We start from the raw sequence: 26,311 nt of genomic DNA, 5'->3' as shown, positions 1-26,311 counted from the left end.
TTGGAGAAAACTGAGAACTGTCACAAGACACTCAAAAACTACAACGGAGGACTTGTGCATCACACAGACAGATCTAACAACTGATAAGTTCTAGTTATGGTTTTCTACAGCAATAATGGAAGAAAAGCTATCTTTCCTGATCAATAAATCTCTCATTTTGGGAAAAGCTGCCTCCAGCACTCGCTCCTTATTACCATTCTAGAACCGTGTCCTTGACAGCAATACCGCTGCCTCCACCAGAACACCAATCACACCATCTGCTGTTGGAGCTGCAGCAATCCCTACCACCGATAACAAGTATCACTACTTTAACGCAACATCCCAATACTAGTGACCAAAACAACCAATCCAAGACAGTGGGTTGACAAATTTCTTCCGTGAACCCTGCCAACAAGCCGAACACCTGCCCAGCAAGTCCCCCCGACGGTGAGTCACAACGTGCTGGGCACCATGCTAGGCCCTGACACCCTGTTCTTCACCTCGGCAGTTCTCCAAGGGAAGACAAGTCCAGCGTCCTACCTCCCCTGAGGAATCAGGCATGCAACACCAAATCACAATTACGAAATGGGATTTCCTGTTAAGCAAATTACAAAGCACTAGTCATAAAACCATTTGCAGGTAGGGCAATAATTTGTAACTCAGGCCACGGATTAGGGTCACCTGGGAACTTTAAATAATGCCAGTGCCTGGACCTCACCCCAGATCTGTTAAATCAGCATCTCTGGGGTGGGGCTCAACATGGATATATTTTTTAAAGCTTCTCAGGTGATTCAAAAGTGCAGTCAGGGTTGAAAACCACCAAATTTAATTATTTCTAGGGTGGTATTTCTGAAAACCTCATAACCCACAGATCTATTAGGTGGTACAAAGACCACAAAGACTCCCTTGCCCAACAACTGTGCCTGCCTACCATCTGGGCTGTATTAAAATGACACATCAGTAGTGTTCTCTTAAAATCACAGTCCCATTATTTCCTTGTTTATAGCAATGAAATACTAAACAAGAGAGTACCTGAGGTCATGGCCTCCCAGTGGCCCCCAAGCCTCACTCTGAGAACCAGAGCTGAATAGTGCCAGCAGTGAGGGGGTGACTGAGGGGTCCTCACTCTCTCACAGTTGAGTGTGTGGGAGAGTAGAACAGGCAATGTCCAGGCAGGAAGCAGCCTCAGCTCAGTAACCCGACAAGAGGAAACCTTCACAGTTCAGGCATGATTATCAAACTCTTTGTGCTCTTAAAGGAGAGTAATTATAGGCATGTGAAAAAAGGGAAGCACTCCCTGAGGAACTCTTCCTCACATGCTTCCCAAGAGGCACCAGGGCCATTAAAAATTCCATGATGAAGAGGAAAAACAGCCTGGGAACAGCCAGGAGGCAATACAGCAAATTAATACACCAGCCCTCCTCGGGGAAAGCTGTGATAAAACAGGAAACACTTCTCTCTTCGCAAAATAAAATTATACCATTAATGATAACATAGTCACCACACACACACACACAAATCGTTCTAATGATGGGTGTGAAATTCCCAGGGCTGCCCAGACGCTTTGAAAGAAATCTTTTCCTACTACAAATAAAATGGAACAAGAAAAAGATAAAATTTCCATTCGAAACAGTTTTTAATACAGTCATTCACCTGCCTCTTCCCTGCCACCAACACTCTTTTAACATTCCTTCCTAGACTCCAGGCTTTATTAAATGGTGTCCACGCTGTACAAAGCTGACCATCCAGTTCTGGATCCCATCTCATCCTTCAGCCACACTGGAGCTAGATGGCTCCTTCTCAACTGACCCCTTGCTGGGCAGGGAACTCCTCCCCACCCCCAACTTCAAGGGAGTGAGAGGATGCCCTGAGGGCTCAGGATTTCATCACCCACATTTTCTAAAAATTGCTTAGAGGTCACTTGTGCTAGCCATTTCCCACAGAGCCATGGTTGCCAAACTTTACGAACTAGGCACCCTCACGAGTAAAAGATCTGCACACTCTTTATGTATGTAACACATATAAACAAAATTATGTGCTGTTGGATTCTTCTATGTACAATTTAAAACAAAAAACCATTTTTTTAAGGATCAGATAGTGAATGTAAGTTTAAAAAATGTCTTCCCCTGCCCCAAACAATGCAACTCACTTTACTTCCAGTGTCCTGGGAATGACACCTAGAAGGACAAGGATAAGCTGGCATTGTCCAGACCCTCTCACCTTGTTTTCAGCAATGGTCTAAAGCAATAAGCAATATTTCTCTACAGCAGACTACACCGGAAGCACAGCCCAGACTGCCTTATGTTTCCAAGTCTGGCCCCCAGCACCACCAGCAAGAGAACCAAGACAACGATGTGGATAATGAGATACACAAAGAGACAAAAAACTGACACCCACTCCAGCCAGGATGAGGCTTCAGAGGCAACAGGAGACCTGAGTGATAAATGCATGGATACTGATCTCAGCACAGCATGGCACGGGGTCTAGGTAACAGACGTAGAGGGAGGACGGCAAAGAATCCTCTTTCTGCATCGGACACAATACGGTGCTAGTCAGAGTCTTCCCAAAGAGTAGCCACAGCCATGATTCCGTTGGTATGAAGACAAAAAGCTGAAGGACTGCTTTTCTATGGACTGAAATCTTGGTCTTTCAAGCTTGAGGATCACCACCTCTAAGAAACCCCCCATCAGCCTCTTAGAAGCCTCTCTTCTGTGCTTCCTGGCATTCTGGCACACATCTTTTACACATTTGGCGTTCCACGCTGTAGCTATCAATCTCCACACCTTTCTCAAGAGAATGTAAGCTCCTGAGGGTGGTGCCTACACAAAGGGCCTGGGGCCCAGGAGGCAGTCAGCAAGTGCTGAAGGAATGGACGACGGACAAACAGCGTGCTACTGAAGAGAGGGCCTTATGGAAGTAGTTTATTAATCGTCCCACAATTTTCCACATTTCTAGTAACACCATTTGTGAGGGTCTCTCTTTTCAAAAGACTTTTTCCACTGAAACGCCACTTCTCCAATAGAAGGTCTGGTAGTTGGTGGTAGGTTATGGTGCGGAGTTTATTAGTATAGCCCATAGTGAAGTTCTCATTGCATCCATGAAAGTATAATTTCTTGTGCCTGTACCCTAATCTTATGAATACAGCCAATTAAGAACAAATCAGGAAGAAAAAAGAAAAACAAACAAACAAACCAACAACACATCAGAACCTTGGAAAGGAATTCTTTGTGCCACTAGAAATAATAAAAGTTCTACGGTTCAGCCAATTAGCTCCTCTTTTGTGCACAATAACCCTGCTAGGGGATGCTACCATTAAAACCATATTTATTTCCCATGTCACCTAACTCAAGAGAATTTATACTGAGAGGCGTAGGATTCATTCTGACAAACATACCAAATGTCTAGTAAGTGCCAGACACTGTGTTAGGTGCTGAGGGTATTATCAGGGAACAAGATAAAACAAGGTCCCTACACTTTGAAGCTTATATCGTAGTGAAAGAGACAGGAGAAAAAGTTGGGGGGGAGGGTGGAACCCAACAAGCAAATCATTATAGACCGTGATAAAGCTTTAGCAGAAAGAAATCGATGAGTGGAGAGTGATGGAGGTGGCCCCTTTACATAGGATGGTCTGAGAGGTCCTCCCAGAGTTGAGATGAGAAGTAGTCAACCGTGAGAAGAGGCTTAACACGGCAGTCTAGGCAAAGGGAACAAGTGTGAGGCTTCAGAGGCACAAAAGGGTTGCTATTTGTGACGAACAAAATGGAGCTGAGCTCTCTAGCACAGCTGGACCTCTCCCCCAGGGAGGAGAAAGGAGTATATATGAAAGGAAGCTGGATATGCAGGCAGAAGTCAAATTACGCAGAGTTTTGCAGGTCATGGCAAGGACCGGTAATAACATTCTCTGAAGATGGGGCTTTTAGCACAAGAAATATGAAATACAAGTCAGAAGACTTAGGTCACAGTTGAGACATAAATCGTATACTAGCCATGAGATCACAGGAAAGGTACTTCAATACTGTGCTTCAGTTTCTGCATCTGTAAAACATCTACTGACCTCTAAAGGTTGTTGTAACGATCAAATTGGATACTATACACAAACATAGTTTATAATTTGAAAAGCATTATAAAAAAGGAAATGGTATTGTCTGGAAGAAAATCGTCGCTAGAAGACTATTACCTGGCAGAGCAGTGCGCTGGTGAACATCTTCGGTGAGAAGCATCAGCCAGAACATCCAAGGAGTAGAGAGGGGAGAGGGGATTAAACTGCAGGGATAAATGAGATTATTTTAGCAAAGCTTACATGAAAAAGATCTGATTCTAAAAGGTGACTTTCTGTTTGATCACTTTGCCCCTTTGACGGTTCGACTCTCTTGCCATATAACAGACACCACTCAATAAAGTTTTAACCACAAATCTAGCATACCTGATCCCACATACCCCCAAAAAGGCTACTCCTTGGTAAATAACAATTTTTCAAAAACCTCTAATACCTGGTAATTACTTAAATGGCAGAAGATAGCGCTTTCTATATGACATAACAGGAACTTATCTATTGATTATTGGCCCTTGTTCCCAAGAAAACTAGCATGAAACTACCTTTTTCTTTCTTTATCCTGGCCAATGTTTCCAGTAAATAACTGGTTAGCACATACCAGCTGCAGTGTAGTAGAAACAGAACTTGATTAAGAATTAGAATACCTAACACTTAATTTCAGTCTATCACTGAGTTTTCATACATTAAAAATCACATAATCTCTTTTGAGTTTTACTGTCCTCACTTGTACGAGGGGGTGCACTGCTGTCTTACCTATTTTACAGGATTACCGGGGGCATAAATAAAATATTGCTTTCAGTCGGTAATTCCAGTTTCTCTTCTGTAAAACTTCTAATCATCTCAAAAGGTGGTTGTGAGGGTCAAACTTGGATATAATATATAAAAAAAGTACCTTACTTTCCATTTTCTAGCTTTATTTGGACTTTCCCTAGAATAAATAATGCCCCCCACCCCCAAATTTCAAACCTAAATATATCTTAAGACCAGAAGAACTCTGAATGGTAATTTCAAAAGAACTTAGAAAGAAGCAGGACTTTGGGCAAATCACTTAAATCTTATTTGTAAATAACAGATCTGGACTGGGTGATCAACACAGGTCCTCTTCTGCCTTTAGATCCTCCCCTGCAAACAGTGCTCGGGCTCAGGATCTCCCAAGCTGCAGTCTCTCACCGCCTTAATGACTTCTTTCTCTGCCCACAACCTGCACTGTTATTTACTTAGTATTTTCTTCATATCAATTATTTTTACTCAGCCTGCCCTTACTATGTTTCTAAGGAACAAGTTTGATATGATGATGACATTTTTTCCAATTACAAATGATAACTTAAAATAATTGTATGTCCACACACCATCTAAAAGCATCTCATGAATACACACCAGTTAGGTCTACCCCTGCTCTGGTTCATTTTGAAAGAGTGTCCTCAAGAGGAAGGTTTCAAGTCTAAACTGCACAGCAATTTAGTAAGTCCTAAGTGGTCAATACACAAAACAAAAAACACTGAGCAACAGTAAGCCTGAGATTTTTACCTACCAGTCTTTATCTACTTTATAACTAATCAAGATAAAGCAACCTCTCTTCCCCCCAAAAATCAAAAGCTTCAAACGTGAAAGGAACGCATCGATAGTCACTGTCAGTAATTTTTAAATTATGACCCTTACAAAGGCCTAGATTTGCCAAGGGCCCTCCGCAGGGGTAGCTGGGGAAAAGACTAAGCGACTACGAGGGCACGGCTCTAAGGCCTTGACCCCACTACTTCACTCACAGCAGCTCTACCTTCTTCTGTCTCCTATGTTCAGGCTTCACCATTGTACTTCTCAGCGTAGGATGCTGGTGCTGAACTAAACCATACGCAAATGAGGTTCATTCTGATTTCTTACTGCAAAGTTCAAAACTAAAATAAAAACAGGATTCCTATGAAATATACATTATAACTAATAAACTGAAAAGCACAGTTGAACCTAAAAAGGGGAATTAGCTATAGTTCTTATCAGTGAATATCAGAAAATTTTAGAAAACAGTCCTCTATAAGAAATCAGAATAACGCAGGGAACGGGAACCTTACCTCATGCGCACAAGCAGAAATGTGAGGAAAATCAGAAGCCAATGCTTTATTCTTTCTAAAGAAAAGGAAATCAAATGATAAACTAAAGATGACAAAGAAAAGCAATCTTACCTGGTTTCGTTCTCTTTTCCCAGCTGATGGTAACCAGAAACTAAAGAGAGGGAGAGAACAACAGGAAAGAAAATAAAAGAAGTGGTTGGAAATTATAGAGGAGGAGAAGAAAAAAGGCCTCTGGCATAACAAAGTGAAGACACAGAAAGAACTGGGGAAAAGAAGGAACTGTAGAAAAGAAAAGACATGGTAGACGTGCACAAACTTCTTGTGAAAAATAACTCTTCAAAGGAAAAAGTCTTGTAATGAAATGTGAAATCCTGGACCCTCTAAAAACAAACTCAAGATTATGGTGTGACACCATAATCTCAGCTGTGTGGTGACAAGAGGATCCCCGAATTCAACAAGAACGCAAACCATACCCATATCTTGCCTATTTTGTTAATTACAAATTCGACCAGGCTAATGAGTGTAGGATCGTAACTAGACACTGACTTTCAAGTGTGTAGGAGACAAACAGCCAATCACGTTAGGGGACAAGGTTGTCATAAGAAAGGGAGGAATCATTTTCCTATAGCTGCACACAGGGTTTCCAGCTGCACTTACCACAGCAGTTAAGACAAAAGAGATTTCTATTTCTCTAGATAGAGGTCTAAACATGGGAAAAGCATAGGAGAGTATACAGGCAATCACCCATTTTGAACAAAAGAATTTTAAGAGACAGAAAAATGAGCTTAAAATGTAACATCTTGGAGGGGTGCTTGGGTGGCTCAGTTAGTTGAGCGTCTGACTCTTGGTTTCGGCTCAAGTCATGATCTCACGGTTCATGAGTTTGAGCTCCTCATCAGGCTCTATGCTGATAGTGCGGAGTCTGGGATTCTCGGTCTCCCTCTCTCTCTGCCCCTCCCCTGCTTTCTCCTTCTCTCCCCCTCTCAAAACTAAATAAATAAACATTTAAAAAATAGATTAAAAAAAAATAACATCCTGGAAAGAAAGAAGTAAAACTATCACCGTTTGCAGATGACATGACACCATACACAGAAAACCCTAAGGACTCCACCAAAAAACTGTTAGAACTAATAAATGAATCCAAAGAAGCTGCAGGATACAAAATCAATATGCAGAAATCTGTTGTGTTTCTCTACACTAATAATGAACTATCAGAAAGAGAAATGAGAAAACAGTCTCATTTACAATTACATCAGAAAGAATAAAATACCCAGGACTAAATTTAATCAAGGAGGTGAAAGCCCTGTACACTGAAAACTCTAAGACACTGAGGAAAGAAACTGAAGACAACTAAATGGAAAGATACTCTGTGCTCATGGATGGGAAGGATTAACATTTTAAAATGTCCACACTACCTAAAGCAACATACAGATTCAAATTCCAATGGCATACTTCATTGAACTAGAACAAATAATTCTAAAGTTTGTATGGAACCACAAAAGACCCTGAATACCCACAGCAATCTTAAGAAAAAAGAACGAAACTGGAGGCATCACACTTCTTCATTTCAAACTATACTACAAAGCTATAATGACCAAAATAGTATGGTATGGGCATAAAAACAGACAAATAGACTAATGGAACAGAATAAACAGCCCTGAAATAAACTCACTTATAGATGGTCAATTCATTTATGACAAAGGAGGCAAGAATATACAGTGGGGAAAAGACAGTCTCCTCAATAAACGATGTTGGGAAAACTGGCCACGACATACAAAGGAAGAAAACTAGACCGCTATCTTACACAATACACAAAAATTAATTTAACATGGATTAAGAATTTAATGTAGGACTTGAAAGCATAAAATTCCTAGAAGTAAACATAGGTGGTAAGCTCCTTGACATGGGTCTCTTCTGATTATTATTTTTTTATTTTTTGGATCTGAGTCCAAAGGCAAGGAAAACAAAAATAAAAATAAACAAATGCGACATCAAACTAAAAAGCTTTTGTGCAGCAAAGGAAACCATCAATAAAACCAAAAGACAACCTACTGAATGGGAAAAGATACTGAAAACCATATATCCAATAAAGAATATCCAAAATATATAAAGAACTCATATAACTCAACAACAAAAAAACCCCAAACAATCCCATTAAAAAATGGGCAGAGGAGAGTGTCCAACTCTTGGTTTTGGCTCAGGTCATGGTCTCAAGGTTCACAGGATTAAGCTCCACATTGGGCTCTGGACTGACAGCTTGGAGGCTGCTTGGGATACTCTCTTTCTCTCTCTCCCTCTCTCTCTCTCTGCCCCTCCCCCACTCATGCATGCCCTCTTTTTCTCAAAATAAATAAAATTAAATAAAAAATAAAAATAAATAAGAAGAAAAAAAAAAAAACGGGCAGAGGATGTGAACAGACATTTCTCCAAAGACATACAGGCCAATAGGCACATGAAAAGATGCTCAATATCACTCACTATCAAAGAAATAAAAATCAAGACCACAATGAGGTATCACCTCGCCTGTCAGAATGGCTATTATCAACAAAACAAATAACAAGTGCTGGAAAGGATGCAGAAAAAAGGGAATCCTTGTACACTGTTTGTGGGAAGTCAACTGGCACAGACACTGTGGAAAACAGTATGGAGATTCCTCAAAAAACTAAAAATAGAACTACCATATGATCCAGCTATTCCACTTCTGGGTATTTATCCAAAGAATATGAGAACACTAACTTGAAAAGATATATACACCTCTATGTTCACTGCAGCATTATTTACAACAGCCAAGGTATGGAAACAACCTAAGTGTTCATCAATGGATGAACGGATAAAGAACATGTGGTGTATACATAAATACACACATACACAATGGAGTACTACTCAGCCATAAAAAGGAAGGAAATCTTGCCATTTGTGACAACATGGACGAACCTTGAGGGATTAGGTTAAATGAGTAAATCAGAGAAAGACAAACACTGTATGACATCACTTTTATGTGGAATCTAAAGACAAAATGAATGAATAAAACGAAACAAAACAAATTCATAGATATAGGGAATGGTAGTTACCAAGGGGAAGGGGGTTGAGGGGTGGGTGAAAGGGCTCTATTTTACGCTGATGAATGGTATCTAGATTTATGGTGATGATCACTTTGTAGCAGATACAAATACTGAATTATGATGGTGTATTCCTGAAACTTATGTAATGCTATATACCAACTTTACCTCAATGTAAATTCATTCATTCATTCATTCATTAAAAAAAACAACATCCTAACTGGAGGCTACTTTTATAATGCAGCACCTGTACATACAAACAGCAAAGAAAGAAAAACTAGTCTCGAAAGGAAAAAAATCACTCTCATGGGTTTGGGGTGTTAGCCATGTTAACCGTGGTAAAGCACAAATCTTTAAGATCTTCTCATTCAGCTTTAAAGCCCAATTTCTAGGTTCCTCCATAAAACTTCCCTCTACCTCCTCCAAGGAACAGGCTGGGATAATAAGTAAATATATAAGCAGCACTTACTCTTTCTGCCGAGGGTCACTAATAATGTGGCCTATCCTCTCAGTACCCAGAGTACTTATGCTGGTCTCCTGAAAAGGCAAGGAAGACGAGTGTCATCTAACCATAGAAATAAAGTATGATCTGTCATCAGGCTCACACTTTCCCACAACTGTGCCAGCAACCTCAAAGGCACATGTCAAATGTCAATCTTAAAATCTAACAGCAAGTTTATTTCTTTTTATGGGAATCTATCTTAAAAAGTGTTACATGTGATCCTAGCCTTATTTTTCCCAGTGTTCCAAAAAAGTCATTATAAACCTTGTTTACTATATGTTTTAATACAGGGAGTTTTAAAGTATATGGAAATAGCACACTTAAAAAAAGAAGTCCAACAGCAGCCAATTTTTAATAGGCTAGCACACCAAGCTTCTAGGCAAGTATGATTACAGCCCCAATAGCCTTCATAATGGGAAATCTACCCAGGCCTCACTGGTAACACCTACCATCTGGTGAGTAACACATACATGTTAAAGGAATTTTAGAACTTACAAAAATTGCTACCATGCCTTTTGTCTGTTAAGCATCATCTCTTAAAGTAAAATAGTTTGTATAAATTGGTTCTTAAATTTAGGTTTCTCAAGACTGTAATATGAAAGCTTACCCATAACACCAAAAGCAATTCAGAAACTAATCATCTCCAAAAAATTGGAAAATGGCAGAAGGCACTCACCCTTCATTTAACTTGAGTATATTTACAATGAATGTCACCACAGTACCTGGGGAAGGGTACCAATGATACACAAATAAGAGGTACCCACATATGAGTAAGTGTGAAGATGAGAACGCATAAGTCACGGGCATGACTGTCAAGAATGTGAAGCCTGTTATTCAAACACATTTGTTTCTGGGAAAACATTATGATCGCTTTTCATTTATGTGGATCGATAGTTCATTTGTGTGGACTAGCCCAAAATATTAGGGTATGCATTTTAGCAGAACTGACTCTAGAAAAATTAATTTGAGGTCAGATTCTGGGTGGGAGTGGAGCTAAATGAAAAGGTTTCACATAGTGTATTCTTCACATTTTTCCTCCCTTAGGCACGTGCCTCCTGGTCACAGACACAGCCATAGTAGTGGGGCCAACAGAAAAGATGGGTGAAAAATGAGCTATTTGTTACTGCAGAAAAATTATTAACTTAAAGTGCCGTAATGTTTAAATTTACAGTTTATTACTGTGTAAATTACAAGCAGTACTTTGCGTAATTAGCAGCTCGCTGGCAGGGAGCGGTGAATGAAACTCATTATTTATGATTATAATTTAGAAAAAGAGAAGAGAGGTGGGGGAGGGGGAGGGGGGCAGAACAGTGACCTCTGCTAGAAATGACAAATATCCCTTTAAGGTGATGAAGATGAATGAAACAAGTAAATATTATCCTATTCATCTGAAATTCTTGGAGGCACGTCCAACAGGCCCTAGAGTTTCCTTCCAGGCAAACTAAAGGGAGCCTTCAAGACGAAATGATTTACTTCCACAAAAGAGGAAGGCTCTTATTTTACAGGAGATGAAACAAAATAAGGCAGACAGTAAGGAGAACATTACCCTTCCAGCCTAACTAATAAAAAGTAAAACCATCTCTCTGTTCCCTACTCCCAACCTCCTGCCTCCCTCTACCTCATGCACTCCTACCCTGTTAGCTGGCCCATTAAGTAAGAATAAGCTCCCAGGATAGCAAAAGCAGCGTTTTATTTTCTGTAAAATAAATGAGCCAAAAGAAGAAGGTATAATTCTTCCAATAATCAAATGTCTTTCTAATGAGAGATCTGAAATTAAATTTAAAGATAAAAAATCTGAGTTCATCTGGAAATAAATAGCTTCATTCCTTTTACATAGCTAAAATCTCAGAAAACAACTCCCTATTTCCACTACAAAACAGTAGCTCCCTAAGGGTAGCCAGGCTATGGCTGTGATCACTATATATACCTGGCCTGGCACAGAGCCTGACACATAGTAGGCATTCTAATTGCATGTGCAGTGAATGCAGTAATGCTCTGAAATGCCTCTCACTTGCTCACTCTTAGCCCACCACCATCTTCTCTAACAGGGTATGAGCCCCAGTCTTAACCTACTTTCAATCTCAAAGCTAGAGTAAAAAATGAATTTAAAAAAATTTTTAAATTTGAATTTAAAAAGATAAAACAAAAGTACAGCTGGGTTCAATTCTCTATCTGCCACTTCTGTCTAGGTAGTATCAGGTAGAAGGCAATACCTTCTCGGTGCCCAGTGCCCAGTATAGTCCCTGGCAAGGGCAGAACTGAATAAAGGTAGATATCCCTTCCTTGTGGCCAAGGAGCTTTTAAAAATTGAGAACAGGTTTTCTTTCAGGTTTTTGGGGTTTTTTTTTTAATGAATTCTAGAATAAAAGACCAAAGTTAGGATAGAAGAAGCATTCATGAATTCAGGAGGAGTTATAAAGAAGCCAAGACTATTTTAACTTCCATAGTAATATAAGATTAATCAAAAGAGAAGAGACAAGATCAGGCCTATAGATTTACAGATAAACTGTCATGACAGTGTTTGCTCTGTCAAAATTTCTGTATGAATTAAGCTTCGTCTCTTATGTGTGTATCCATTCACATCCTACATAAGGTTCTCTCTCGTGAACTTGCGAAAGATTCCAGTTGGCTTAATTTACTCCAGGGAGTACCGCAGCACCTCTGATTAGCAACAGGGTACACAAATCCTGTAGGGAATACTATCCTCCCAGTGAGCCCAGTAGACAGTGAGAGCTGTCACCTTCCCAACAAGCCTTCTTCGGCCCTTTCTGAGGCATCGAGCTGCAGCTCCAGGCAGACGATTCAAGCGAGCATGATATCCTAAAAAACAGAAGAAAGCCCTCAGAAACCGAATGCAGAAGATTCATTAGCAATGATGTGCTTCTAGCACACTACAGGCCTTCCTCCCAGGATCTTACTAGACTGACCCTAAAGCTCATATCACTAGGCTATCCTCCAAGGATTTATTATTCCCATGTGTTTGTGGTATGATCTTAGGCGTGTCATTTACCTCTGACTTAGGCATCCTCACCTGTAAAGGAGGGATAATCACTGGCTCAATCCTGTCTCACAGAGCTCATTTGAAGACTCCATGAAACAGCACATGGAAGGTACTTTATAAACCAAAAACACTACACAAATAGAAGACATTATCAATAATTTCTAATTATAAATTAAATGCCAGTTATTATCTCAAAAACACTTTATGCCATAAAATAACAGTAAAAATAGCCTGTATAGTAAAATCTCATTTTTCTAATTACTGCATGCGTTCCACACCCAAAAAACACAACTGGAAGAGTCCACACCAAAATGTTATCTTGACACTGTCTCTGGGTATGGAATTACAGGCCATCTTAAGTTGTTCTCCCTATTCCTCTTGTGTGTATTTTAAGTGGTCCATAAGGAAGTTTCAGAAATGGTCACTGAAATGTTTGATGGAAGTTGTTAAGGTAGCAAATGTGTGCCTAAGCCCGGCAGTAATCTTTACCAAGAGCCCACTATTTTGAGAAGGACTTTCAATCACCCAAATTCATCTTAACAAATTGCTATAGGAGTTTATAGCTCTGAGCATAATTCTAATCACCAACAGATGCCCAACTATTACCTGATAATGGATTCCTGGGAATCTTAGAATCATAAATTTATAGAACTAAAAGAAACCTCTGAAATAGTCTGTTCAATATCACAGTGTTTTAAGTAATGACCCTGAAGTCCCAAAGAAATGAAGCGATTCTGTCATAGTAACCGAGCTAGGAAGACAGTACCAGACAGTATTATCACCACAGTTCCTTCTCCCTTCCCTGGGCTCTTCCCACTCTACCTCGCTGCATCAGAAGTAAAGGTAAAGCAAAGAGAAAGGATGTATTTGTGTGAAAGCCCACAATAATAAAATAATTTAAGGAAATATTTTTAAATCATCCAATTAAAAAATGTCATTATACCTTGTCTGTGAATGTTCTTACTGAAATCTGTTCTCTTCCAAGATCCAATACTTCAGGCTCCCACTGAGCACTCCATAGCTCATCGGTTTCACAGCAGGTAAGCAGCAGTGACACGCTGCTAGGCTTCCTAAATCTGGCACAAATGGCAATAGCAAGCTGAAGGAATGCCCTGCTAATAGATATCCCAAGAGTCTCCACGGGTTGGATTTATGTACGAATGGAGAACCTCAAGTTTTAAGACTCACCCTTGAATCTTCTAGAAAAATCCCTGGACTAGCTCCAAAACTCAGATAGTTAATACATGCTTAGAGGCATGAATATGCTTGCCATGATGATTCTCCCCAAAGAGAACCATAAAAGTGTGAAGTATAGTTTGGTCTCCTCAGAACTTACCTCTTTGAGCTGGTCGAGAAGGTAAAAGGAATGTGGAATCGGAAAGTTTATCCAGTCCAGAATCCATTCTTTCTACTTCAGAGCAACGATCAGGAGCCCACTTGGGCAGAAGATTAGGGACAGTGAATCCTGGGACACATTCTCCCTCATAGAACCAATCGCTTTGCTCATCATCCCCTAAAGTAAAGAGATCATAAGTTGGAATTTTAACATGCTCTATGGAAAACCAAATGCAAGGATTTCTCAGAACTATAGATTTGATGATACCTTTTAAATAATGTCAAAGTACAAAAAACTGTTTTGAACTTTCTTCTTGATCCATATTATGATGGAAACTAGAGTACCAAACTAGTTTCACGTAAATGAAATACTGTGTTACACTGGACTACTTTTGATAGTAAAAAACTAATAAAGCTACCATTTACTAAACCCTTACCACCCTATGAGGGTCCATGCTACAAATCTGCAAGCATGTTATCTCTTCTAAACCCTACACTAATTCCAACTTATAAATAAGGCAACTAAAGCGAGAGAAGGCAAGGTCAAGTTAGTAAATGATGAAACCAAGATCTGAACCCGAAGCGTGACTAACTCCAAAGCCTTTAACACAAAAATAAATTGCCTCCTATGTACCATTCTGTGGTGTAAATGAACTTGGGAGTTCAAAGCCCACAAACGTTTCTTAATTCAAAACTAGCTACTCCTGAGGTATTACATTTGCATTTCTCATAGTAGGTAAACAAAAAATGTATACCCATACCTCATTTCTTCCTTGGTACCCTGACATTAATGGGACAGAAAATCATCTTGACACTAGCAATTCAAGTAACCAGGAAAAAAATAACCACAGAGACAAGCAATATAACCTCCCAAGATCTGTCAAGAAGTTATACCATTCAACCAAGGCCAAACTCGTCATTAGTGACAAAGTCAAGACTAGACCCATATAGCCAGACTCTCGGTTCAAACCTCTTTCTACTGGCTACAATGACAGCATCTCAGTTTGCAAGAGACCTTGTTCCACCCACAAAGAGTAGTAAGACTGATAACTTCATGTCTGCCATCCCATACTCCTTTCAAAATACCAAGGATGAAGGGATTCATGACAAGAACATCTAAAGTGTTCATAATGCCTTCATTCTCTAATGTGTGCCAGATCCCAGGGAAACTGCTTAGGCCATGTTAAGCACATGAAGTATCAGATTCATGGGCCACTTACATCCATGGTAATGATAACTCTTAACTCATTGTGGAGATCTCTAAAAGGGAAAATGAAAATGCTCATAAAGAAGTTACTCAAAGTGTTCCCTTATAAAAACATACCATCAATGGCTATTTCTCCAGAACAGTGGCCCTCAACCTTCAACGTACATCAGAACGACCAAAAACGGTTGTTAGAACACAGACTGCTGGGTCCTATCCCCAAAGTGTCTGATTCTGGTCCCAGGAGGATCAAAAATTTGCATTTCTAACAAGTTCCCTAGTGATGCTGCGCTGACTTCAGGACATTTTGAGAACTACTACTCTAAAAGCATCTTACTAAACCAGGTGCATAGATGGATTAAAGATAAGGCATTAGAATTAACAATGATTAGTTTCTCTGCATGTCAATATATTAATTCCTTTCTTATTCATAGACACTCCTTAAGCCATTTATTAAAACAGTATATTTAGCTAAGATAATATTTTCTGATGACAAATGGCATCCCATAATGGCATTTTTTTTTGATACTCAAGCATTCACTCAAGATTTTTGACAATACAAAAAGGGCTTCACTTGAACCAAAGGAAACCTTGTGAAATCGTTTAGACCAGTAGTCCCCTACCCTGGGCTCCTGTGGATGCACGATGCAGCAGCTCTCCAGAAGAGTACTGCCGGAGAATAAGGAAGAGGCTGATGGGTCAGGTTCCAGAATTCCTGCTCCTCTAGAATCACGCTTTAACCAAAACAGGTTATCTGTTTCATAATCTGAGGTTCTATGTATAATTCTGTTTGAGGGAGAAAGAGGAGAATTTTCCCCTTTTCTGAGTTTCACAATAACCATTCATTAAGAGCTACTATATGCCAGGCAATGTGTTACCTACTATAGTTGCAAATAATAAAAAAAACTCGTACCTTGAGAAAGCTTCAATGGAAAAGGCACACATCTATGAATAATGTCATATGGTAAGCGGTAAGAAAATACAGGGAAAGAAAGAGCAAGGGTTGGTTCTAGAAGATGATGCCTGCACAGACTGTGACATCCAGCCAGATTCCCTCCAGGAAATGCGCACACACTTAAATGCAGTAATGGAGACTTCAATAAGGTGACTATTTACAAAGGAGTGGATAGTATTAAGAGGATCCAATAAGGGATGGTGAAGCACCCTGGAGCCAGCCCGGCAGGAAGTCTTTACCTTTCCTAGACCTGAAGCAGCAAGGAGAGAGAATGGTTACTAGAGACCAGAGAGAAAGCTTAGGTTACAGAAGACTGCCAACAGGGGTGGTGGCCTTTGGCAGAGGAACACCACCACTGCCAACCAGCAGTCCAACAGAAAGGGAGCCCGAGAAAGCTACAATCCAAAGTCACAGACTATATTACTGTCTCCAACTCTTCGCTACCTCCCTGTGATAACACACATCCATGCCTTCTGCCTTTACCCACAGAATTCCAGAGCCTTCCCCTTCAGGCAGAGCATACTTCCTCCTCCCACTGACATAAGGCTTGTCATATAACTCACTTGGGGTAGTAGAACATTAGCAGATGTGATCCAAGCAAAAGCTTTTTTAAATATGGCTTGGTCGCCAAGCTCTGGTTTGGTCACTTAGCATTCATGTCTTCCACCAGGAAAAGTCCGTGCCAAGAACAGTCATTGCTCTTCCAGCAGAGGTCCCAGGACAGGATACACTGAGTAGATAGATACAAACCTAACTTAAAGCCTGGAGACCAGCTGAGCCCAGGTTAGATCAGCTGAGCCTGAGCCAACAAGCAGCCCCATAGCAAGAAATAAATGAGGTAAACCCCTGAAATTCTGGGGCTGTTAAACAGTATTACCATAATAAAAACTTAACAAAATACACTCAGTCTCATTCACCTTCCTCCCTCCAATCTTCTGCTAATGCCTCCTATTGGCCAAATCCAATAAGAAATTGAGGGAAAAAAAACAACCCACTGACACAGTCCATAAATATGCCCTGGAGGGGCAAAACGAAAATTGTCTAGGTGGATGACCAACCAGTCAAGAAAAGGTGGGGATGTGATTTCTGGCAGAGACACCAGCATAAACAAAGACATGGAAGCAGAAAATGACATAGCTTTGTGCTGAGAACTCTAAGTATCCAAATATCACCAGAATGCATGAAGTTGAAGCAGAGATAGAGAGGAAAGCTAGGGCTATATTCTAAAATCTTCCACGATAAAGCAAGGAATGCTTACAAGTAAAAAGGTTTTCCGAAGGCCTGAAACTTAATCTGTCATAACAGGTCCACACTTTCTTACACCTCTGTATAATTATATATCATAATCTTTAAGAGACACATTATGATACTTCATAGAACAGTATAAAAGCAAAGAAAAAGAGCAAAATTTGTATACACTAGCTCATTCAAACAAAGACAAAAGAATCAAGACCCTAGTTGCACCCAATCTGGGAGTATATACACACAGCCTCTAATGACACCTAGCTCCCTCAGAACCCGAAAGGGACAGAAATGTATTCACAATAACCTCCATTACAATAAGAAGCTCAGCAACCCCATCCATGCCCACAACTCTGAGGTATGGGGGAGATAACCTCCCGCAATCTCTTTCCAAAATCAGAACTTGGATCCGGAGTCTCACGGTCCCAGGATCTCTTCTGGATCAGCCTAGACATGTAGCCATTGTGTTTTTGTCCTTTGATCACTTAACCTTTGAAGAAAAATCACTGGATCCCAGAGCTAGAAGGGACTTTAGAGAGCTACAAATCCCTTATTTAGACGAAGAGAATTACAGTCCAAAGGAGCTATATGAAACTCTTATTGGAACATAGTTAGTATGGTCCTAAGCAAGTGTACCCGATAAAAACAAAGTCTCAAATGACTGTTTAAGTTGTAAAAATAAAGAACTGGTAATTAAATTATACCAGTCTTATCCACAGTGTTCTATACTGAATTTCAGAAGTCTTAACATTAGAAAGAAGATGTTTTCTAGAATATATTCATCTAGAACACTATGATCATTTATAAACAAGGTTATAAAAATAAACTCTTCCTATGTAAAAATAAGAATGTCTTAATATCCAATAAAGGAGCTAATACAGAAGGATATTTTTTGGTTCTAATTAAAAGCAACTTCCAAAAGTCCTATCCTTGACACTATCCCCCTAATCCCCTATCCCCCTAATCAATGATTCTCAAAGTCTAAACTACCTGCATGAAAATCACTGCGAAAAATTCAGATTCCAAAAACCAAATCTAACTAGATCTATTTGATTTGTAGGACCTCCGAATGTGCAGTTTTAACAGTTCACCAGGTGGCTCTTATATGCCTTAAAGTTTGAGAACCGCTGCCATAGACAACCACCATATTCTCAGTGACTTATTCCTATAATCATTCGAATCTTCCCAGAAATACTCAACCAACATCCCAAAGCTGGGATCAAGATTACCTTGCCGTCCTTCATCATTGGTAAAGAGCCCTGTGTCACTGCTGCTACACACACTGCTGGTTTCACTGAAAAGAGACAAACACAAGAGAACACATCAGATCCCATCAAAACCAAAGCAGCATCCATTCTTCAGGTTTTCAAATCAAAACATCCCGTTTGCCTAATTTCACTCCGGCTCATTAGCCAATCAGAAATTAAATTTCATAATTAAGCCACAGAGGAAAGCTTATTTTCCTGTAAAACAAAACCTAAGGAAACTTCTAAAACTTATACTTCTATTTCAAAATACTTAAAAAATACCAAAAGTCACTTTGTTAGGTTAGCACTGGAGAGTTATTTAGTGGGGCACCTGGGTGGCTGGGTCGGTTAAAGGTCCAACTCTTGATTTTGCCTCAGGTCATGATCTCACAGTTCGTGGGATAGAGCCCACGTCAGGCCTTGTGCTGACAGTGCTGACGGCACGGAGCCTGCCTGGGACTCTCTCTCCTCTCTCTTTCTCTGCCCTTCCCCCACTCACTCTCTCAAAATAAACAAACTTAAAAAAAAAACTTATTAAGGCTCACAAAACTAATCTCAACTTGGTTGGATGTATTAAACAACACAAATTTACCAATGATTTTTTTTTTTTAAATACTGTTAACTCTCGGTTTCAAACGAAACTGTCCAACTCTAAGACATGTAGCATCTCTCAAGTTTTGTTCCCATTTACAAAGCGGCAAACAAAAATCCATGAACAGGAAAAAAAGTCAGTACGACCAAAGTTACATTTTCTAAATTTAATGTCTTCCCGATATGAAGTGGACACAACAAAATTCATTCTCAAAACAGAAGGTTAAAAATAAAAAAGTATAGGGGCGCCTGGGTGGCTCAGTCGGTTGGGCATCCGACTTCAGCTCAGGTCACGATCTCGCAGTCCGTGAGTTCGAGCCCCGCGTCAGGCTCTGGGCTGATGGCTCGGAGCCTGGAGCCTGTTTCTGATTCTGTGTCTCCCTCTCTCTCTGCCCCTCCCCCATTCATGCTCTCTCTCTGTCTCAAAAATAAATAAACGTCAAAAAAAAAAAATAAAAAGGTATAAACAAACTCCATTTGAAGCCAATGAAATACAACTTTTGCTCTGTAGACTTCTGTTCAATTTGCTTCATTTTCTGAGCTATTACTAACAATTGATTCTGCCTCTTCTGATGCTGCAATGTCTTGGGCCTAATCTCCATTAAATTTGATCTGGTTCAGGAAAAATTTCCCTATTCTTTACAATTTTAGCTATTCCCTTGATTGGGAGTGTTTCCTTCCAAACTCGCCATTTTTTTTCACCTATTCTTAAAGATGGAAGGAACCAGAGCAAGGAAGAAACATTCTTATCATACTGCATAAGCAATAGGCTTGGCAAAATCCCAGTCTACATTTCTGGATCAAAAATGTGAAAATATTTTGTATTTTTGCAACATGTCCAAATATCTTGCCAACACGAAATCCTTAAACTGCTGATTAAATTAAGTAGCTGTGCTCTTTCCTCGCTTAAGTTTATCTCTGAAGAGATCCAAGAAATTTGCTGCAGCAAGAGCCAATAAAACATAACTCGATTTATTTAAACGTTCTTTCATTTTCTTTTCTTCTGTACTGATAAGTGAGAACTTTCTCGGGTGTTGTCGTAAGAAATGTGTCACAAAACTATACTACTGGATTCTGATGGATTTAGAATCTTCAAGGAGCTCTGCGGGTAAAACCAGAGGCCATCCTCCCTGAGCACTGCACCCTTCCTACTTCTGAGTTCAAGGAACTGTGCCTGCTGAACTTCATGGTGCTACTTTTGTATTTTTAGCAAATTCCTAAGAACATCAGTGGTCTAACTCCCTTGAGTTCTACTACACAGTCTCTCATATTACCACTTTATTATCCTCATCTGGCCTCAAAGATAGACCAAATTTGATATTATTTTAACTCCTCTTCACAGTAAGCAGTCCTTAAAAAAAGCACATTAAGCTATAGAACAGATACGCTATCCCATCAGCACGTTATATATACTTTATTAGTTTGCAGTATCACTAACTGAGATTTAGGGGTCAGCATATGACAGCCTGCACCTATTTTAGCCTGTGAGCTAAGAATGGTTTTTACAGCAAAAAAAGAAATCAAAAGAAGAATTTTGTGACACGTGGGAATGATATGAAATTCAAATTTCAGTGTCCATAAGTAAAGTTTTATTGGAACAGAGCCACAGTTATTCATTTACATATCATCGATGGCTGCTTTCACACCACAACTTCAAAGCTGAGTGGTGGCAACACAGAACATATCACAAGCAAATCCCTAAAATATTTACTATCTGGCTCTTTACAGAGGAAGTTTGCTGACCCCTACTCTACATGTACAAGTTCTACTCTTGAGTATTTACCATTATAAAATTTAAACTGCTTGCTTTATTACAAAATCTATCAATTCTTTTCCCCATTCATTTCCAGCCACCTGTAAGTACTACAAAATACAGTGCTCCCTTGATCCTTTTTTGCACGGATGCCGTTCTCTCCTCGTATTCTAAACCAAGGGGGTAAGCTCAAAGAAATCTGCTGGATCAAGAAAGGTGCTGGTAACCTAAAGCCTTTGTGTCACTGTACCTTTTCTATTTTTGTCGACAGCATTTAAGAGGACTCACGGTTTCTGAAAGAGGCTGGATTAAACATGTCTATAAGCTTTCTGTATATAGTTAATTCGAGGAATGGCAATGATGTTACAGAAATATCACCAGGATTTTAAGACTATGATCAAGAGAAATAAGTATTTTCTTCACAGAGAAAATAGTTTGTCTTACAGCATGGTTATGACATAAAAGTATCACCAGTCTACTGGTATCTGGAAGTAACTAGTACATTGGATAGCAACTGCTAATTCTATTTATTCCTTCAGAAGAACTTGCACTGTGGAAATCTAATCATACATAAGAAATTGTTAGCATGATTTGATGAGAAAAAAGACAAAAGTGGGAAATTCATGGCATATCTGCACATAAACACTATGATACAGCATGCAAAAGTGTAGTGCTAGCTAGAAAGTAGAAGCAAATATTTCCCCTTCCAAATTAGAAGACAAAATTGTCCAGTCCTGAAGACTTCATTCACTTCTGGCTCTGAGATCTTCTTCGAAAAAAATCAGCTTAGTGAGATTTAATAGCGATTTAGTCAACTATAAAATGTCAATTTATGGGGTGCCTGGGTGGCCCGATCGGTTAAGCATCCGACTCTTCATTTCGGCTCAGGTCAGGATCTCACAGTTCGTGAGTTCGAGCCCCACATCTGTGCTGATGGTGCGGCGCCTGCTTGGGATTCTGTCTCCCTCTCTCTCTGTCCCTCCCCTACTTGCTCTCTCTCTCTCTCTCTCTCTCAAAATAAATAAAAATAAACGCTTTTAGAAAATGTTAATTTAGCTAACTAAACAGAATGTTTAATGGTCTATTAAAACTAAGCTACCTTTCAATAAACATAAGTTTCTTTTAGCACCTTTGTAGTTCACAAGGTCAAAAAGTTAAAAGGTGACAGAATCCTACGTGTTTTTCCTATCTCAAAACCTCCAAATTTGTTTATAACTTTTTTGCCATGAGCCTTTTTACTAGGCAAGGAGAAAAAGCTCTGCTCCTGATTTTTGTAAGAAAAAAGTGTGATCCTACCTTTAGTGTCCACTCTACTTGTGGTCCTCTGAAGTTCAGTCAGGAAGACAAAAACTCAGCCTTTGTTAACCTTCAGAAAAACTACACAAAACCCACAAAGATAGCAGGTGTGAAATCTCATCTTTTCCTAAAATGGCAGCAACTCCTATAGGCAGCAATGCCTCCTGTCTTTGCTTTGGGAGCTGTTCTGGACTCCCTGTTCTCACATGGTTCTCACCTATAAATAGTTTGCATTAAAAATAAAATCCTCCTAGAGTATTTCTAAAATTTCTAAAAATGTATTAACCCTACAAATAATTTATACATCATTCAAAAAATTCAAAAAATTAGGGCAATGAGTTTCTCACAACAAAAGGAGGAAAAGCCCCCTCCCCCATTTCTCCTAAACTTCTACTCATTCACTTAGTAAGCACTGACTATTTACCATACACCAGAAACCACTCTACCCAGTCCTAAAACTAACAAAGAAACGTCTCAATAACAATATAAAGGTGTACATTTTATAAGAAACCTAGTCTAAACCACGGGAGAAGGATGTGAAAAGGAAGAATGCTTTCCAATGAATAATACTCTGCAAATAAGGGGGTGTGCAAGCCTACAATTTAACCATGTAACACTGAGGAAATCTCCCCATCTTAGAAATCAGAAAACACCTCAAAAGTATTTCTATGTGAGTAAAAACAGTAATAATACATCACACTTCTCTACAGTGGTTGTCCCTAAAAAATGTTCCCACACTGAATTCAGCAGCATAGCCACCATTTTAAATAAGACACAAATAAAATTAAAGCCTGCGTTTTAGACCACCAATTGTATTACCTAATTATTATTATATGTTAGAAAAGAAACCAAACCACATCGAGCTGAAAAAACAGAAGTGTAAAGAAAGTCCCACTAACCTGCAGTTCCAGAGGCTTCCCTCCTCCAACACTGTATTATGAACACTTTGAAACATATGAAAAGGTTGAAAGAAGTTCCAGTTACCACTCACACTCCATCATATCACCTACCGCACGTCACACACTGCCATGAACATTTTGCTTTTTCTGTTTTATCACACATCTATCCCTCTAACCTTCCCTGCTGGGCATCTTGGTAATCCAAGACACTCTTGGTAGACCAGATGATTGGCATCCACTCTCAGAGAAGGAGATTATCACAGGAATCAAGCCTAATAAAACACTATTGATACCCCTCATCCACTTGAATCATTGATTCCAGGGCAAACACTCTGAGCTCAATATTGTAAACCTTGGTATGAACTTTAAAATGCTTTCATCTGAATTGCTCTTCCTTCCAAGTTCTGAAAATGAACCGTTTGCCCTTTTGAGGAGCAATTAAAGGGTATTTTTTCAAGCTGGCAAAAACTCTCAGTTACAAAGTTTTAAAAACTACAGTATTTTTATTCTATAGAAGAGATCAATGTTTTGGCCTTACTAAGTTCTCTAAATCTGAAACTTACGCTTGTTGGTGAAAGCAAAATCAATTAAGTGAAAACCCCAGATCAGCACCTAGAAACATCAGCAGTAGCTCTCAACTCAAAGCAATTTTACCCCCTTCTCCTCACCCCCACTCCCACGTTGCACCCGCGGGGTCATGTGGCAATGTCTGGAAACATTTTTGTTTGTCAGGACTTGGAGCAGGGGAGGGGGGGTTGGTGTCCTCCTGGCAGCTACTGGGTAGAGCGTTGCATCCTACAATGCACAGGACAACCCTCACAACAGGTAATCATCTGACTCAAAAATGCTAGTAGTGCCAAAGGGGAGAACCCTCGTCTATAGTGATAAAGTACAGGATGAAGCCGACAGGGCATCTTGTTAAGGAAAACCACTTCAGAGAGGAGGCTGTGCACTTTTGCTGGATAAAGCCGGCCTTCAAGGACAGAGGTCAACATCCCATAGTAGCAACAATGCCATTCTCTTGCCAGGGCCTCAAAGAGCCTGAGGCCTCTGGATCCCAGGAATCACGAGAAGGTAGCTGGACCTTCAGGCCAACTGGTAGAACTGAAACTACTCAAGAGTTGTACAGATCACTCCTCCCTGCCCAGCCCAGGCAGAGAGAGGAGAGAGAGATCCAGGCTGGGAAAGAGGGTAAGATCTTGCTCATTTCAGTCTCCCCAATGCCTAGCACGGCACCCGGCACACAGCAGGCGTTCAGCAAATGTTACATATGGAATGAACGCCTTCAGATCAGCTGCTGCTTCCCCTTCTATGGCCTTCATGCTGTATCACTTCACTTCTCTAATACTATTTCCTGCAAGGCTGTTCTGAGGATGTGATGATATGAGGTATGTGATCCCACTTTGTAGACTCTAGAATCTTTTTTTTTTTTTTTTAATTTTTTTTTTTTCAACGTTTATTTATTTTGGGGACAGAGAGAGACAGAGCATGAACGGGGGAGGGTCAGAGAGAGAGGGAGACACAGAATCGGAAACAGGCTCCAGGCTCCGAGCCATCAGCCCAGAGCCCGACGCGGGGCTCGAACTCCCGGACCGCGAGATCGTGACCTGGCTGAAGTCGGACGCTTAACCGACTGCGCCACCCAGGCGCCCCCAGACTCTAGAATCTTATACAGAGCCAAAGGATGAAAGATTCAGAAGCTACCTCTAAGGTGCTAATTCTCATGTCTCCAATATTATTATTTTAGCAGATGATAGTGTTAATTCCCGGACAGTCTTTTTATTAAATAGCAATCTAAATTCTATAGGACTCTCAATTATACTCCAGTAAAGAAAAAACAACATTCTATGGGACTTGAATCTGTTCTCATTTTGAATGGAAAAATAAATGTGGCTTATGAAATCTAATATGTTCTCTATATGGGGCTTCATCCAAGAGAGGGAGACACAGCTCTCAGTAGATATCCAAACCAGAAGTGTCTCAAGAAGGGGTTTGGTACTTGAGTGGAGTTCCAGAAAATTATTAATAAGAATTATTAATAAGAAAATTATTGATAGTACAAAAGTATTAGATAACAATTCTATATTAATAATTTTAATCAATAATTTTATAGTTGTTTATTAATAATAATAGTTCAAATCCTTAATAGAAATTATTAATACAGAATTCATTATTGATTCAAGTAATATCATTTACTGAGTTCTAGTACAGGCCGGGCAAAGTACTAAGAGCTTTACATTCATTATTACATTTCTTCTACTGCAAAACTCTACAAGGTAACTATGTCAACCTCATATTACAAGTGAAGTAGTGAAGCCTCGAGAGGGCAAGCAAGTTGCCCAACATTACACAGCAAATAAACGTCAGAGCCAATACGGTGTATTTCCAAAGTCCATGAGCTTGCTGAATGGCCGCCAAAACATGGATGGTGCACAGATTCATTTACCAAGTAATTCCATGTTTCTCTCTTCATGAGCTACTTTTCAATTCAGCACTTCTCATTTTCATTCTCCTGAAAATGCTAACAGATTAACTGAACTTGGGAAAGAATGTTCCTTTGCTTTTTGCTAGTTAAAACATTCAGACACAGCTGAAACTCTATGTTTTGACTCTAACTATATCAGCTAAAAATGCATCAAACATGCTGAACACCAAGAAAACAAACTAGGGATTCACTTTGGAAAAAGCTCTCCATCTTAATGCCATATTTTGAATTTTAAAAATAAATATTCACCTTCAGTATACATACTTACAACAAAATATACTCTCAGTTATCTATACCTTCGCTTGTCCTTAGAGTTCCTGAATGCCCTTCCTTTGAAATCAAAGTAAAAACATTCCCCCAAATTCTAGGGACAGATACTCTGAAAATACCATTCCTGAATCTAGCTTCACACTAAGTCAGGAAAAAACTCCAGAAGATGGAGAGCCATCTGTGGTAACTAGACTGTCAGATGACTCCCGATGATCCCAGCATCCTGGTATTTCCCAGCCTGGTTGGTCTGTGTGACGACCGATGGCATAGGAAGAAGTAACGGTAGGTCACTTCTGAGATTAGATTATAGAAGACTGGCTTCCCTCTTGGACACTCAGTGAGGGCTGGTATGCTCTCTCTCTTTCTCTCTCTCAAA

The 26,311-nt window shown here is 39.8% G+C and overlaps 1 protein-coding gene across 4 annotated transcripts in view; it reads right to left on the bottom strand.

Moving 5' to 3' along the window:
* GPATCH2L (G-patch domain containing 2 like) overlaps positions 1 to 26,311 on the bottom strand; it is a 57,478-nt gene that overhangs the window by 19,201 nt on the left and 11,966 nt on the right. For 3 of the 4 annotated variants that reach the window (XM_047862026.1, XM_047862025.1, XM_047862027.1), the window contains 6 exons: positions 18,624 to 18,688; positions 13,995 to 14,171; positions 12,398 to 12,477; positions 9,625 to 9,692; positions 6,097 to 6,151; positions 4,157 to 4,242 (listed from right to left, as the gene is read on the bottom strand). In XM_047862026.1, the coding sequence (XP_047717982.1) occupies positions 4,157 to 4,242; positions 6,097 to 6,151; positions 9,625 to 9,692; positions 12,398 to 12,477; positions 13,995 to 14,171; positions 18,624 to 18,688 (531 nt within the window). Of the gene's footprint in view, positions 1 to 4,156; positions 4,243 to 6,096; positions 6,152 to 6,207; positions 6,248 to 9,624; positions 9,693 to 12,397; positions 12,478 to 13,994; positions 14,172 to 18,623; positions 18,689 to 26,311 lie in introns of all 4 variants that reach the window. The other variant, XM_047862028.1, reaches the window with a different exon arrangement.

Source organism: Prionailurus viverrinus, chromosome B3 (assembly GCF_022837055.1).
Source record: "Prionailurus viverrinus isolate Anna chromosome B3, UM_Priviv_1.0, whole genome shotgun sequence".
Lineage (NCBI taxonomy): Eukaryota > Metazoa > Chordata > Mammalia > Carnivora > Felidae > Prionailurus > Prionailurus viverrinus.
The sequence above is the reverse complement of the archived record's forward strand: the minus strand, read 5'-3'. Positions and strand labels throughout refer to the sequence as shown.